At 38.5% G+C, this 15370-nt stretch overlaps 3 protein-coding genes across 5 annotated transcripts; 2 read left to right on the forward strand and 1 right to left on the reverse strand.

The window, feature by feature from the left end:
• Nucleotides 1-1449: 1449 nt before the first annotated feature.
• Nucleotides 1450-10368, forward strand: Insc (INSC spindle orientation adaptor protein). Its single transcript, XM_076443881.1, has 5 exons — nt 1450-2465; nt 3073-3423; nt 8210-8629; nt 8715-8922; nt 9004-10368. Exons 1-5 carry the CDS (start codon nt 2200-2202, stop codon nt 9973-9975), a joined length of 2217 nt encoding a protein of 738 aa, XP_076299996.1. The 5' UTR covers nt 1450-2199; the 3' UTR covers nt 9976-10368.
• On the reverse strand, nt 10211-12865 carry LOC143218616 (MIT domain-containing protein 1-like). Its single transcript, XM_076443913.1, has 4 exons — nt 12105-12865; nt 11479-11717; nt 10662-10861; nt 10211-10590 (listed from the first exon to the last, which is right to left on the reverse strand). The coding sequence occupies exons 1-4, from the start codon at nt 12223-12225 to the stop codon at nt 10428-10430; spliced, it is 723 nt and encodes a 240-aa protein (XP_076300028.1). The 5' UTR covers nt 12226-12865; the 3' UTR covers nt 10211-10427.
• LOC143218622 (deoxycytidylate deaminase) lies at nt 12778-14935 on the forward strand. Of its 3 annotated transcripts, none has more exons than XM_076443946.1 (5): nt 12778-12927; nt 13014-13280; nt 13817-14030; nt 14148-14329; nt 14433-14935. In XM_076443946.1, exons 2-4 carry the CDS (start codon nt 13028-13030, stop codon nt 14296-14298), a joined length of 618 nt encoding a protein of 205 aa, XP_076300061.1. In that variant the 5' UTR covers nt 12778-12927; nt 13014-13027; the 3' UTR covers nt 14299-14329; nt 14433-14935. The 3 variants fall into 3 exon arrangements, with proteins under 3 accessions (XP_076300061.1, XP_076300051.1, XP_076300043.1); XM_076443936.1 differs by having other exon boundaries at nt 12792-12945; nt 14415-14935; XM_076443928.1 differs by having other exon boundaries at nt 12792-12945.
• The last annotated feature ends 435 nt before the right edge of the window (nt 14936-15370 follow it).

Genomic DNA, 15370 nt, shown 5'->3' on the forward strand with positions numbered 1-15370 from the left:
GATGTTCATACAATTTTCAATTTTTGAAATTTGATGTGTGTGTGTGTGTGAAACTGGAATCAAATAGAATCTTATTTTCCATCCACGTGAAAACTGGAAGTTTTCATATGTGAATTGTGGGACTGCTGTTGCGACCATCTTGCGACTATCTCGAATCTTTTCTGTTGAAGAACAGACTATAATTGCGTCGAATTAAAGGCATTGTCCCACGACGCAGGAACGATTGTAAAAAGGTGCACGATAATTCGTGCTCGTAGACGCGCATTATTATACGGGTGCTGCATATGCAAATCGATGATCGCAGACGCTTCTTTTCGTTCGACACAGTTGTATAATCACGCTTTCCATCAGTCGTCATCCACGCAGCCCGCGAGATTTCCATAATCGTTCTTCTACGATTGCTTTTCGGGCAGTCTGGTATTACGGGCAGATAATGCATTCGCGCGACCAATTGCTACTTTCTAGGCCTCCTACATTTGGAGAATGCTTCTTACGATCCATTATCCGTTACTAAGAAAATTCCGATGCGCGGAGTCACCGAAACGGTCTTTAATGGTGAGCTGTAGCGACTTGTTGAAGATTTCTATCTGTAAATCACATTCCTGTCGAGTACTCTATCATCCTTTGTACTATTAGATTGCTACCGACTCTTGTCAAAATCAAAAATCAAGGTTCAAAGCATAGAGAATCGGTGCGACAGAAAATTACGATAGCATATAATGCATCCGCGAGTTAGATAACACTTTAATTACTGGTAGCCTATTACCTAGTAGCTTTTCTTCTTTCGCATAATAATTCCGACGGAAATTATTGGATTTTGTTATTGAGGGTGAGTTGTTGGTTTGTGATTAAAGTTGCTGTTGCTATTGAAGGATTCTTTTAAAAAGTCCTCAGCCATGGACCATAGACTTTCTCAACAATTATTAAGTTTAAAATTATTTTTGGAATAACGAAATTTTTTTCAGTGATCGTTAATTAATGAGCTGTCTAATGATGATAGACAGTATTGTATAACATCACCGTGTTTGTACTTTTAGACAACAAAAAGATACGAAAGTAAAGCGAAAGTGTCGATCAAATATCCCCTAAAAAGATAAGTGCCGTTTAACAATTACTGTAAACAAAAAGATGCTTTAATTTTGCCAATAATTTTAAGATGGTGGACTATAGGATCAATTACCGTAATGTGTTGAGAAGATCGATCAGACGAATTCACGAGCACGCATTCCGTAGCCTGCAAGAAGCAGAACGCAGCTACAGTTACGCTTTGGCGGTTACACACGGGTCACACATGCCTAGATTACACGGAGGGTACGCGTACCCCATAGGTGAGCACCCCATAGACGTGACAAAAGAGAAGGGGAGGAGCTCTGTTTTCATGCGAGTTGGCTTGGGAGCCCGAGGGGCGGAGAGGCAGCGCGACTTTACGGGAGGAAGTCGGAGTCGGAAGCAACGAGATTCGAGTCAGTCGCTTGCTGTGCCCCAACACGTTTGGATCGATCGATCCCTACTTCTTCATCGATCCGTCACTCGGCCTCGATCGCGTGCGTCAATTTCAATTGCAACTGCAAAAGCCGGCGCGGCGAGTCAACGTTACGTCACACGAATTTTCATTCATTGTTTCTACTGGTTTCAATTGTCTTAGTGTTGTTTGCACCAATAATTCTTCAAGGAGGAAGATCTCTCTACAGTGTGTTCACGAAAATTGTTTAAAAGAGGAGCGTGTTCCTATTATTTTTACCACAAGTTCATCGAAGAGGAGGATCTTTTTACTGATTTGGACAAAATTCGTTTGAAGAGCATCTCTTTTCACCAAATCTAATCGGGTGTTCTTTGGAGTGCCAGTTAGTGCGAGGATGCTTCCTGCGTTGACGCGATAGGCGATCGTATCTTCACGGGGGTTGCGATGGACACCATAAGGTCCTCCGGGCACGCGACCTGTGGGAGGGTCGTTCTGCTCCGCTGAATCGTGAAACCACCCTAGTGTGCATCAAACTATACTGGGGGCTCTTCCTTGTTGTTGCCACCAACGGTGCAACGGCCGAAGAAACTTCGAAATCGTCTTCGTGACGCGAAGAATTCAAACTTCTTGGAAGAGTTCTTTCAACTGCATCGCGGAGGAACTAGTAGTTAGAAAGAAGCGGATTGATTGTGTGTTCGACGAAGTAGAGTGGATTTTCTGATTGTAAATCGTATACCATGAGTGCGTTCAAGAGACGCCAGAGCAAAGTGTTCTGGAACCACATGGAGGCGCAGGATCTAGGACGACGGAGTCCTTTCGGTGCAAGGAGCAATCTCGCTGGGATGAGGATTTCTGAGGAAGTGGAGCCGGAAGAATGTTCGTCGAGCATCAACGAGAGCAACACTGCCGAGAACATTACAGCGATTCATGTCTGCCCCGACGAGAACAGGCAGGATTTATATTCCGTGGCGTCCATTTGCGATGGGGACATCATGACTCAAACGTAAGTACAGTTGAACGCTTTTGATCCTTTACTAGATCATTATAACTAGGCAGCGGATCTTTGTGAAAAATAAATATTTTCTACCCTAATCGCAACATATATTTTCTTTTTTAATATGTTCAACCCTTAGCTCTCGAATTGTGACTCTGAGGCGCCACTAAAAATTGCTGTAGCATTATTCAAAATATTGTTTACATGATTAAATATATCTAATCTAAAGGTGTCTAATCAATTAGTAAATATTTAGGTATTGTACGAGGTAGTATACCAATTTCATATCTATAAAATTTCAAATATCATAGGAAATGGAAATATTTTAGGTCGAAAAAAACATCGAGTGCAAAGAGTTCTAATGTTTTTACTGTTTTAAATTACTACTATTCATTTTTGTCATAAATGCATAAGATCCGCTCTCTACTTATAACGTATTTCTCCTGTGAAACAAGATTACGAAGAATTAAGTGCAAGAGTTGAGTAATTAATAATAATTTGCTTGGGGTACAGTTCAAGGATAATTCTTCGCAGGACAATGGACTTAATCTGATATTAATATTTAGTAACTCTGATATTCTTGGACTCCATAATAAGTCTTAATTAATTATCGCAGCGCAACGATGGACATAAGGGACGACGACAAAGATGACGAGGACAACGGGGCTCTGGCAAACAGATCCTGCAGTCCCATGAGCCACGACCTCAGGAGCCTAGATTCAGGATTCTCAGACTCCGAGAGATCGCACTGTTCCGAGCACTATGAAAACGAGACTCCGAGGCGAAGAAGGAGGCGAAAGCTCAAGGATCGACGAATGGGTACGCATTCGAGGATCGGTTCCGTTTGCCTGGACAAATCTCTTTCGAATCCCATGTTCACGTCCACTCCAAAGGTCTCCAGAATTTTGTCTCGAAAAACGGCGCAGCCCGATGCACGTCCTGGCCAAAGTGTGTCAACAATGCACAGGTAATTTTAATCTGAAACACTTAATTGAAAGATAATGAAGTGGGCTAATGTGCCGGATCAGATATCGGTCTGTAGACTGATCCGAAACATGTCAGTGAATCACGAAGAAGTGGGCGGATGAAATATAGAACAGTAATAGAATACATTCAAAAATTCAGGAACATTATAATATTGTCAAACTATTAAGAGACGGAAAAAATTAAACCGTTGCCGTATTTTAACGAGTCAGGCTCGTGATGAAGATTTGAACAAAGTTTAACAAATATCTTTACAAGTTTCTTTTTAGATGAAATAAAATAAATGTCGCCATACAAAAAGTATAAATTTTCTTCTGCGACATTTTCGGGGATAAAGACGTTTTAATTACCGTAACTGTAAAAGAAAATGTTACGGCAAGGGGTTAATAAAATTTCTTTTTAATCGACCTGCCCTGTTCGACGCTAGGTAAGATCAAAGTAGTCGTTGCGAAGGGCCATTATCTTTGAAACTAAGCCGCACCTTGTACTGGGCGATAAGGTGCGACGAATGTATGTTTTAAGAATATGAATCGTCACGATAATGTGGCCATGCTGAGCCAGGCGATAGGAATGCAACACGTAAGACACTTCCGACGTGTTGTTCCCTCCTGCGCGGCGCGGCGTTTCGTAAACTTGTACCCCTAGAAGACTGCAAACGTGGGCACGCGAACGCGTGCACATAACCGAATTGCCAATCACCAGGTGCAACGGAATTAGCTGAACCGATCGTTCGGAATACCAAACGATTCGATTGCCCGCATTGTAACGCTAACTAATTACAGTTATAGCTTCTGCCTCTTCAACTCGTTGAACTACGGTTCACTTGATACTTATCAAAAAGACACTTGGAAATAGTCACAACAGCTGCCCACTTCACTCCTGACTTGTATGTGTTGTTTATGATTATACTGTTGTTCTCTACACAAAATAAAATTTTTCTAACAATGTATTGCAAGTCCGAAGTGATAATTAAAATTCATTTATAATTTTTATTATAAATTTCCTTAACAGCTTTTACTTGTAAATTTAACGAAACAATAATTTCGAGCAGTTAGGTCTTGCAAATATGTTTTCGTAGTAGTAAGAACTGTAAAAATGTTACTATCTAAAGAAATGAAAATTAGCATCGACATTGCAATGCATAAAACGAAAAATCCATTTACCATTTTTACTATAGATGTCCTTGGCACTTTTTACCTGTAAATTTAACAAAACAATCATTTCGTGCAATTAGGTCTCGCAAATATTTTTCCGTAGTAGTGAAACAAGAACTGTTAAGACGTTACTATCTAAAGAAATGAAAATTAGCATCGATATTGCAATACATTTGAATACATAAAACGCAATGAATTATTTGACAGCAGTAGATCAGCTTTGTCAGACATTTTCACAAAACGATACAGTATATCATGCTTATCGAATGGAACAATAAATTTGCAGAGCGGCATAGTTCGTTTCCGCATGCTTTTTTCGGAGCAGCTGAAAAGGAACGTGCACGTCGATCGCTCGGTTAACATTCAAGGAAGTGAATGAAGTAATCGTTATGTGCGACGTGTTCGGTGGTCGTAGATCCGATACTCGTTATAGAGCCTAAGCACAGAAACTTTGGAACGGGATTGGAACGTGCGGGAAAACTCCCGGGCATGTCGTCAATTAACATCGATTAGTACGTGCGTCCATCGATCCAAGGATCCGCGCGGCTCAAATTAGTCTGCTCCTCAAAAGCAGCGCAGTACTCTAGATTCTAGAATGACGTTGCCAATTATATTACGGAGACGAATGATTTGCATACTTGTCTTTGATGGATCTGCTTACGATGCATTTCCGCTTAGGTATCGCAGAAATCGGTTACGTTCGAGCGCCATATCCTCATTGAAATGCGAATCTCATTCTCGAGACAAGAAACACAGTCGTTTTTATATCGAACGAGAGATGAACTATACGTTTTCTTGTGGCGATATTATGTGTCTTATATTCAGCGATAAATCCATATTGTTTTGTGTGTGAGCTCCAATTTTTATGGCTGGGGAAATTAATTGCTTTTCAAGTTAACTTTGGAAGTAACGAACAATCAAAGTGACTCGTTTATAATAATTTAAAAACTTTAACTAATGATGGTTTAGGTTATTAATCTTCACCCCCATGCGTCCCTCATCTTACGAACTGAATCTGTCCCACGGAGTCAAATTGACACTGAGTTAAAAGATCGATGAAGAAGCAAGGTAAACAGTTATTTGTCGATGTTTTTTTTTATTAAAATTGATGAGTTAATATTTATTTAACATCTTGGCAACTTTAAAATAAAAGTTACGAAGTTTCAAGCAACTTCACCTACAAAAAACAGCACAGTATAACTTATTTCGGGAAAGTTGTGTCAAATTGATACGTGGGACGAATTGAGTACATGTTGGTGTAACAATGGTTACAGCAATTTCTTTGATGCTCGAACAAACAATCTCGAAAATACAATTTCTTCTTCTGAGATTACCACTCGTAATAAAATGATCGAGCGTCTCTTATGTACAAGTAGAATCATTCGAAAGACTATTAATAGTCTTTCACGGGGTATGATGTGCATAGAAAGATAAGAAAATGCAGCACATACAAAGGAACAATTGATTCCCTTTCTTCTCGAGCATTAATTCGTAGAGAAGGGCGAAGATCGTCCCTCGGACAAACGAAAGCCAATCAGAAGACACAAAGGAACATCGGCGAGACTTATTACCGTCATGAATGCGACGCGTTTTCGTTCCGTCAATAGAAAACAATTTTCCTCTTCTATACCGTGTCCGTTTCGAACTGGATCCGCTCGATCTTCATTGAATAGATCCTCCCACGATCGACAAGGCCGCGTGGCACACGTTTATTCCACTCGATACTGTGGCGTAACAAGTACATTAGTGTTTCAGATGATGTTTATAATTTCTGAACTAATACATGACTTTTTAAGTATATTTTCTGCATCAATTGTTTGCTTATTTGCAACTGAAACGGAGCATGAATCAGTATTTTTTCCCGATGATTCAAAACATGATTCATATCTAATTGCATATCGTTTAGTGTTAGACTCTGAACGTTTCAATACTCTCTGACTTCGATAATTTTTTACTACCGACAATCCTTCTTCAAACATCATTCAAGATAACAAATACGGAAATTCGCTAAAAATGAAGACATAAGTCCTATTGAAATTCCCAGATATAACAGACTAGGATCAGGCATTAAACAAATGGCACTGTCTAAAAAAGTGCTCCAAAAATTGGGATAAATTACAAACATCATTTAAGATAACAAATAAGAAAATTCGCTAAAAATGACCTAAGTCCTATTGAAATTCCCAGATATAACAGATTAGGATCAAGCATTAAACAAATGGCACTATCTAAAAAAGTGCTCCAAAAATTGAGATAAATTACAAACGTCATTGAAGATAAATAGGAAAGTTCAGTAAAAATGGAGACCTACATCCTGTTGTTAATATTTGAAGACAGAACACGGGCTAGGAAAATTTTCATTTTTGATTTCGATCCATCGTCAGACTGTGTCACCGTGTAGATCGAGTCGCGTACGTGATTCAATGCAACGTGCCACACGGGGAATACGTAAATGAAAGAACGACGAAGGTTTGAGTCAACCTGAGATCCCAGGCGACAGCGAACCCGGCAAGAATTCAGGTGCTACCGTGGATCGTTGCGCAGGTGGTCGTGTGTACCAGCGCCTAGCTCGTTCTAAAGAAATGGGATTCGATTAGTCACCGGTGTCCGTGAAGAACGCGGTTTCTGGTTCCGGAGGTGACCGATCGTTAGTCATCGTGTTCGCATGGTGTCTATATCGCGAGTTTTGCCCGCGGTTTCCACCATTGTTCGGGAAAAGGGAACACCTGGTTATGCGGATCGCAATTGGACAGTGGTTGGGCCTTAACTATGCCCTGGCGACAGTAGTCGAGACCTCTGTCTCGTTATGGCGCGACTCAGGTACCGTAGATCCCTCTAATCACGTTGCCTGCACTTTCCCGGTCATTAAGGAACGATTAGAAAGAGATTATCGGTGTCTCGTGTCCTTGGGACTTCTTGACAGTCGTGTGGATCCTCTAGATTTTATTCATTCGTTAGTCAGAAACCAGGTAAAGGATTCATATGTGCCCGTAATTCTGAAAGTGGTCTAAGATTTAGAGTCTAGATGATTTTTTAAGTAGATCAAAAATGATTGGAGAATAGTTCATCGAATAGTTCTAAAAGTAACCAGTTCCCAGTACATAAATGCGTCGAATCAAACTGAACCACTGATAAATCGAGTTTAATCGTCGGTCGTCGATGTCGCAATTGAATTTCCCGAGCAAGTGGAGCAAATACTGATACGTCATGAAAAAATCGCATATCCGCTACGTTCAAGAAATTGTTTGCTTTTCTTAAGTGGATTTACCTGACGCAATAATGTTTGTCAATGTGGCGAATATCCGAAACAGTTAAACTTCTGTCTGAAATACTTGTAATGGTAATCCTTTCAATGCATGAAACATCGTTTTACTAACGCTGGCATCATTATGGTATTTCTCGTAAAAAACATGTTGAGATTAGTTGATTTAAATGTGTGGTGAAACAAATAATTAAATACGAGAATGTAAAACAAATAATTTTATAAAGTATGGATCAATCTTTTATAAAGTATGGATGTAATGTAAAGTATGGATCTAGGTCACATTTTTTTAAATCTTGTAAAATTTTTTAAACCAACATTCGTCACAACTCACCAAAACAATTTGCTTTCAGAGTGGAGGAGGACCACGTAGATGCATCAGGAATCGCCTCGTCTGTTTCCGTCGAAGACGAGTGTTTAGGCGATTTCCTGTACACAACGGAGCCACCTGAGGATGCAGTGGTTCCAAGGACATCGTCGATAGCAACCAGCTGTGAATCAGAGACATCCTCTAAATGTTTCCTACAATCCAGAAGCTACAAGCAATCCTCTTCCGTGAGGATGTGGCTCGGCGATCTCGCGATGGACACTGAAAACGAGTGTACGAACACTCTTCAGAGCAAGGCGCTACCTCGAAGAAAGGCTCATCAGTTTCTGTCTGAGAAGGACGAGATGAAGGACCTGAGGACACTTGCTTCTTTGGCCACTGCTGCTGCGAATAAATTGCTCGTCAGGGCCGATCAGTTCGATCGCCATTATCAGTTTATATTCGAGTATGTACCTTAGATTGCTGAATAGTTTAAGACTTTCATTGGAAGCTTGAGAAAAAAAGTAATACAAAGAACCTCTATTTTTTAGCAAAGTGGCACATCTAGAGGGTGGCAGATCCGAGAAGGACTTTCTACGAGCCATCGAGGACGACGCCTTCTCTGTCCTCTCAGAGTTAGGTGCACCTCCACCCCGTAGAATTAAGCAGAACAGTTTGAAGGAGATTCTGGCGCAGCTTGAAGGTCTAAAGAACTACACCGACAGCGCTGTAGATACGCGATTAGACTTCTACATCGAGGTGCGTGGCGATCTTTCCTTCAAAGAATGATATTTCTTCTGGTTTTGATCATATAAATGATAAATCAATGTATCTTTGCAGAGGATAGTCAGAGGGCTGGAAGAGGCACCAAAGGACGACACAACGGTAGCCAGAGGTGCCCTGGCAGCGTTAACAGCGTTGGGATTGACAGGGCCACGAGCAGGAAGCAGTATCACCAGGTGTTCAGGCATCAGAGCTCTCCTGACATCTTTAATCACAGCTGCGAAGACGTCTAGCGACTTCGTGCCAGCTTCATTGCGTGCTTTAGCAAGTGTCTGTAGCTCTGCTGTTGCAATTAGCCAATTCGCTAAGGACGGTGGTCCAGAAATAGTGACAGACCTCTTAGCTGCTAAAGATTCGACTGAGAAGGAGAAAATGGAGGCCACGGCGCTGGTTGTTCAGATAACAGCCCCATGGGTGAACGCTCTGGGTCTGCCAGACCTGGAGCCTTTCGCAAGGACTCTGATACCCTCTTTGAATCGTGTAGTCGAGAATACCAGTTGTAGTCAGACGCTGTTGCTCGGGGCAGCTGCATTCAATCATCTGTCCAAGTCTAAAATCTGTGCAACTGTGATACTGAAGCACGATACGGTGAAGAAGTTGCTGAAAAGCGTGAAGAAGTCAGCTGGTACCAATGTCTGGCTGATGGAGCAGGTCGCAGCTCTCATTAGCGAGTTGGCGCGCATCCCCGAAGCCAGAGCACATTTGGCAGAGGCCCGAGCGTCCATCGCTCTGGTCTCTTTCCTCAGAATGAGACCCCCAGGGCTAGAAGACGCTTACAGGCGTTTAGAAATTACAGCAGCTGCAGCTTTGACCAGGCTGTGCGTGAATCCAGAGATTGCTAGGCAGGTCGTTACCATTGGCGGAGCTGATTGCCTTCCTTCTTGCAAAGCTGATGATCTGCTAGCTGAAGACGAAGAGCAGGTCGAAGCTGGGCTGCTCAGGTACACCAAGTCACTGCGGAGAGCGTGCAAAAGGGCTGCGAAGCAAATTGACATCGCGAAAGCTAGCGACCATAGCGAACTCAGTTAGGATCCATGCTTTATTATAGGTCGTTGGATTCGTCTTTACATAACGTACTACGCGATGGTAACTACTTGCCATGATCAAAATTATGCGAACGAAGTTTCCACATATCGAATGTTCACTGTACGTAAATGAACGAATGCGAGACATTTTCTAATATTTTGTAGAAAGGAAACGATGTAAGGTTTATAAGTATGGTTATCCATCGGAAGGTTATATATTTATTAAAAAATTTATTTTTTATTCTATGTACATAAATACATTGTATAGTAGTGTAGAATACTGTATTAGGAAAATAGAGTTTATTACACTACACAGGTACAATATTTTGTGGAAAGAGTTTGTAAATAAAAGTACCTTGCGTCATAAAATTGTCATAAAATCATATGTCGATGAATGCATTAAAATGATCACACAGTCACGCCGATTCTTTTTGTATATGACTTCAACATGATTCTCTACGTTACTGCGTTGTTTAATTGACTTCTATGAAATATGTCAACCGTCGTTTCTAAGCACGGTCTCAGTTCGAGATCGGAAAATCCTAACACGAACTTTCCTTCTGGTTTTTTGAAATAGTCTAAGCCGCGACCAATTTTGATTACCCAACCGTTGCTGAGTCTGGAACAAAATGATCATTGCTGTAGAGTGCACTTCAGCGAATAAATGTACGAAGAGACAGATGTACATACATTATTTGTCTATCATGTAAAGTACCGGAGAATTTAATTTCGAAGACGATAAGATAAGAAGATAAACTTGTCTTCAGTTCTTCTAATCTTGCTATCTGATTTTTCTTGTCTTCTGCATCGTGTGTAGTCACTAAACATATTTTAGATAATGCGTGGCATTTCCTCACAGCCAATTCACAGAATCTCACCAAATTTTGACACTGAAAACTATCTGTCATTAGTCAAATTAGTATTTGCGTTAACCCTTTAACTATGAGCAGAGGAAAACACGATTAGGTTTGAAAGAACAAATATTGTGGTTGGCAAACCATTTTTCAAGGAAGCATTTTTCTACCATCTCTAAACGTTTGTAGCTTACTGCAACGTTGACCGATTTTCGTGAAATTCTCAGAATATGTTTAATTGATACAGATCTATGAAACGTATTTTCTAAATTTTCCTTATAAGTCCACATAAAAAATTAGAAAGGACAAATTTTAGTATTTTCTCTGCAATTCCGTCAACTTGCAACTTTCTTCAAAAATTTTTATCACGTTGTGTAGCAAACCAGTTGCTCTAACTTGTCAAAAAATTTTAAATCGTATGATCCAATATTTAAAAAGTTGTCTTTTTAAGAGTATCCAAATATTTTAGTGGGAGTCACTGTACCTGCACCACCCAAATGTTAAAGTGCTTTTCTTTACTTTTATTGCAGCTGTAATCTAAGTTCAGTTATTTGGTCAATTATAACAACAGTCCTGCGAATATTGTCCTGAATGACTTTTTAGTTAGCGTCAAAGGGTTAACTGAAGAAGATGAAATACGTATAAAATGATACCTGGTGAAATGCTCTTATATATGGGTCTTCTATATGAATGTACGTAACAGTTGCATCTAAAAACCTGCCAAATACGGTACCATAACCATGGCCAGTACTGCCACTTTCAATTTTAGTTAACTCTCTATAAGTTCCAGCTGCTTTCTTCTGGTCGACCAAACACTTCAGTTTCTCTGCTCTACTTAAATATTCCCCTGCCTTGGCACCAAAATGTTTCTTGTTAGCCGGGTCCTTTGTCTCTGTATCGTTTCATTACTAATTCTTCAATTAATCCGTATACTTGTGACAAAGAAGCGATATAAAAGGGTAAAGCAAAAAGAGATACAATATCATCAAAGCATTAACAGAGAAATGGTACAAACATAGATTAGTATTGGGTTGGAGAAAAAGTTTGTAGCGTTTTTAAATTAAGAATCAAAGATAAAATTAAGGTATTTATTCATACGTTTATTCAATAACACGAGAAGTTACCTCAAAAATGGCAAAAAGATAAAAGAACAGAATGGAGAATATGTTGTTGAATAAATCTATTGTATGGATCTAATATTATACATGGAACTTTCGTTCCAACCCAACACTTTCAGATTTTATTACCATTTGAATTGGAATATAGTCAAAGAACATACCTTTCATAGTATCGAGTAAAATTTGTACACCTTCCTGATAAAGTACTAAAGCCATTGTATACTGTTCACTTCTGTCCATCTCTACCGCTCGCTTCAATATTGAAGCAGCTGCGCTCTCCATTGTTTATACTTTGTGAATTATGTAATAGTAAATACACGATTTGTGTAAAATAAAATCACTGTTTACCACGGATACCTTCTAACTTTGTACAAGTTGACAAAGACAGAACAAGAATCAAAATAAGTAGCACAGCACATCATTGAGTACTTAGACCACAGACTTCAAATTTATAGACATCTCATGCAATGCAGCTTTCTGTTTGTAAATTATCTCTGTTGTTTACTACACTACCTTCCATAAGTATTGATAAGTATTTGACCGCCTTCACTTTATCAGAAATATACAAAATATGTTTAAAATAAATTTCCTTATACTATTATAATGCTTCTATGTCGATCATATACATTTATATTCATTCTATATACCACTATATACTTATTATAACGTTGACATAAACTTTTAGATTCGATTCCGCCAAGTGGTCAAATACTTATGAACGGTAGTGTACATATGTGGGTGAACTTTGCTACTAGATAAAATAAGGTGGGGAAGATAAATTGGACATGTGTACGTTTGATAAAAGAAACGATTTTCAAGAAATGTATTCAATTCCACGAATGCATATCACTTGAAATCGAAGTTACCTACTTACAGACGCATGCGCACTCGAAATTGCGATTACCGAACATGCGCGCGAGAAGCGCCAACAATCCCATCACTGTACCGAACAAGACTTTCGTCCATTCGTCTGCATTCGTTTCTGTAAGAATCTAAGAATTGGTAAGAATGGTGTTCGTGGAATTGTGGAATAACACTGCGTAACGAACAGTAACGAATCCTTGTTGCAGTAAATACAATAAACATGACAGAAAATAGCAATATTATAGAGAGTAAAAGGACAGACTATATCGACTGGGACGAATATTTTATGGCGGTAGCATTTCTAGCTGCGAAACGGAGTAAAGATCCATCCACTCAAGTCGGTGCGTGTATAATTAACGACGAGAAGAAAATTGTGGGTGTTGGATACAATGGTATGCCAATCGGATGTAATGACGACGATTTTCCTTGGTCCAGGAACTCTTCAGACCGTTCAGAGACTAAGTATCTTTATGGTAAGATCAGTGGCAAGGGAAGGACAATTCTTTTCTTTTCAAATTTGATGGGATTTCAGCTAGGAAATTATACTTGAATTACGAAATTATGTTTATCATTTTATTTTTCAATTTTCTTGCCAACAACTCCCTACTACTTTAAGTGTTTTATTTGAAATTTATTTCAAAGGACAGTTCCTTGACTGCTACTTATTTTAAACAATTCTGTTTACTAATTATATTAAATATAGCTCTCAGTTTTTAACTAAAAAATAAAACAAATAAATAAAGGAAGAACCAAATGCATATAAAAACCTGTTGTATTCATATTTTCCTTTTGTTGATGTCGGGTCACACTCGACAAAGCAGTGCAAAGGGTTAACATATTCTTACTCTAATAAATAGACAGCAGATCTTTGTGTAAAATAAAAATTAATTTTTTTTCTTAATATGTATTTTTAAATTCTTCTAATATTTTTACTATCTTAAATTGCACCTATTAATTTTTGTTATAAATGCATAAAATCTGCTGACTACTAATAATGTATTGTTTATAGTATGTCACGCAGAACTTAACGCTGTTTTGAACAAAAACTCCAGCAGTGTTAAAAATTGTACCATTTATGTTGCTTTGTTTCCTTGCAACGAGTGCGCTAAAGTAATTATACAGTCTGGAATCAAAACAGTTGTATATATGTCGGATAAGCATGCTAAAAAAAAAAAGACGATAGCTGCTAAAAAAATGTTTAATGCGGCAGGTGTCGAGTATAGGTACATCAATTTTGCCAATTATTTCTGTTTATTTATATCGTGTGTTAGAGACAAGATTAAAGAGACAAAATTAGTAAAATCGTAAACTCCTGAAATTTATGATTCTTTTTTTACCAGGAAATACACTCCAAAGAACAATAAAATAGTAATTGATTTCGAAGAAATTAATTGGAATGATATGACTCAGTTACCTCCCACTCCGGTGAAAAGTGATGAAACACCTCAGTTATTGTCCACTCCAGTAAAAAAGCAAAAGAGCAATGAGTGAAGACATCCTTAACACTTGTGTAGCCAACCAGGTAAAATTTCTCCATTCTTTGCTTGCTAATATATCAATTTATAGTCTTGAAATGAGAATTTGTGCAAATACGTTAAATACAAAAGGTTTTATATAATCTACAGATTTTGGTTGGGTACATAAGAGTTAATGAATAAAATATAGGTAAATGGAGATACCGAGGACCATGTTAAAAATATTTTTTATATCTGAACCCCATAACCATGGGCTGGTTTAAAGTCTCAACCAGTATTACTAATTTAGTAATGATACTATGACCCGTGGAGCTATTAATTAACTATATCTTGCGACACTGCTGGATGCTGGCACGTTCAAAGTGCTGAGATTTATTAATTCGTGTGAGAAATCCTGTTGGGTTTAGGTGTACAGAGAAATAAAGAATACTTTGTTTTATCCAGTTTTTTTTTCACCTTTTAACATTAACCACATGAGGTTTATAGAAAATAAATAAAACAATGTACAGAAGGCGAGAGAATTTTAGCAATAATACAAAGATACTATATGGTACTTTTAAGATAATATTGTCTGCAACTGTGTTGCAAATCATTTCCTGTACAAGTGTAAACACTGATACGATAAAGTATGGCATGATGGAAGTACGTAACAAGTATTCATCATTAATTCACCTTTTATCCATAAAATGACGGAGGGAAGGATGACCAGTGAGATACGTGATATAATATTCTTCATGTGTTGACTCGTTATTAATATAACAACAAAGAGAAATTGAACATATTTTTATATATATATATATATATTTATATATATTGAATTCATCATATAGAAAAATATATAATGCAATGAAGGCGCGTGTGCAATCTTAACTATACAGATACCAACACTTACACAATAGTACGACCATAAGTTTCCTTCGAGACGTTTCAAACAGGTTGAAATTTCTGAATTATCGTGCAGTAAGAACTAACAAATCGTTTTAGTACGTGAGTACGAAACTATACGATAACTGCCTATTGCGAATGGCAGTGACACTCTAAGACATGATTAAAAATAAGAAGTAATTGTAACTCGTGCTCGGTAAACG

The sequence above is a fragment of the Lasioglossum baleicum genome, chromosome 2, assembly GCF_051020765.1.
Source record: "Lasioglossum baleicum chromosome 2, iyLasBale1, whole genome shotgun sequence".
Lineage (NCBI taxonomy): Eukaryota > Metazoa > Arthropoda > Insecta > Hymenoptera > Halictidae > Lasioglossum > Lasioglossum baleicum.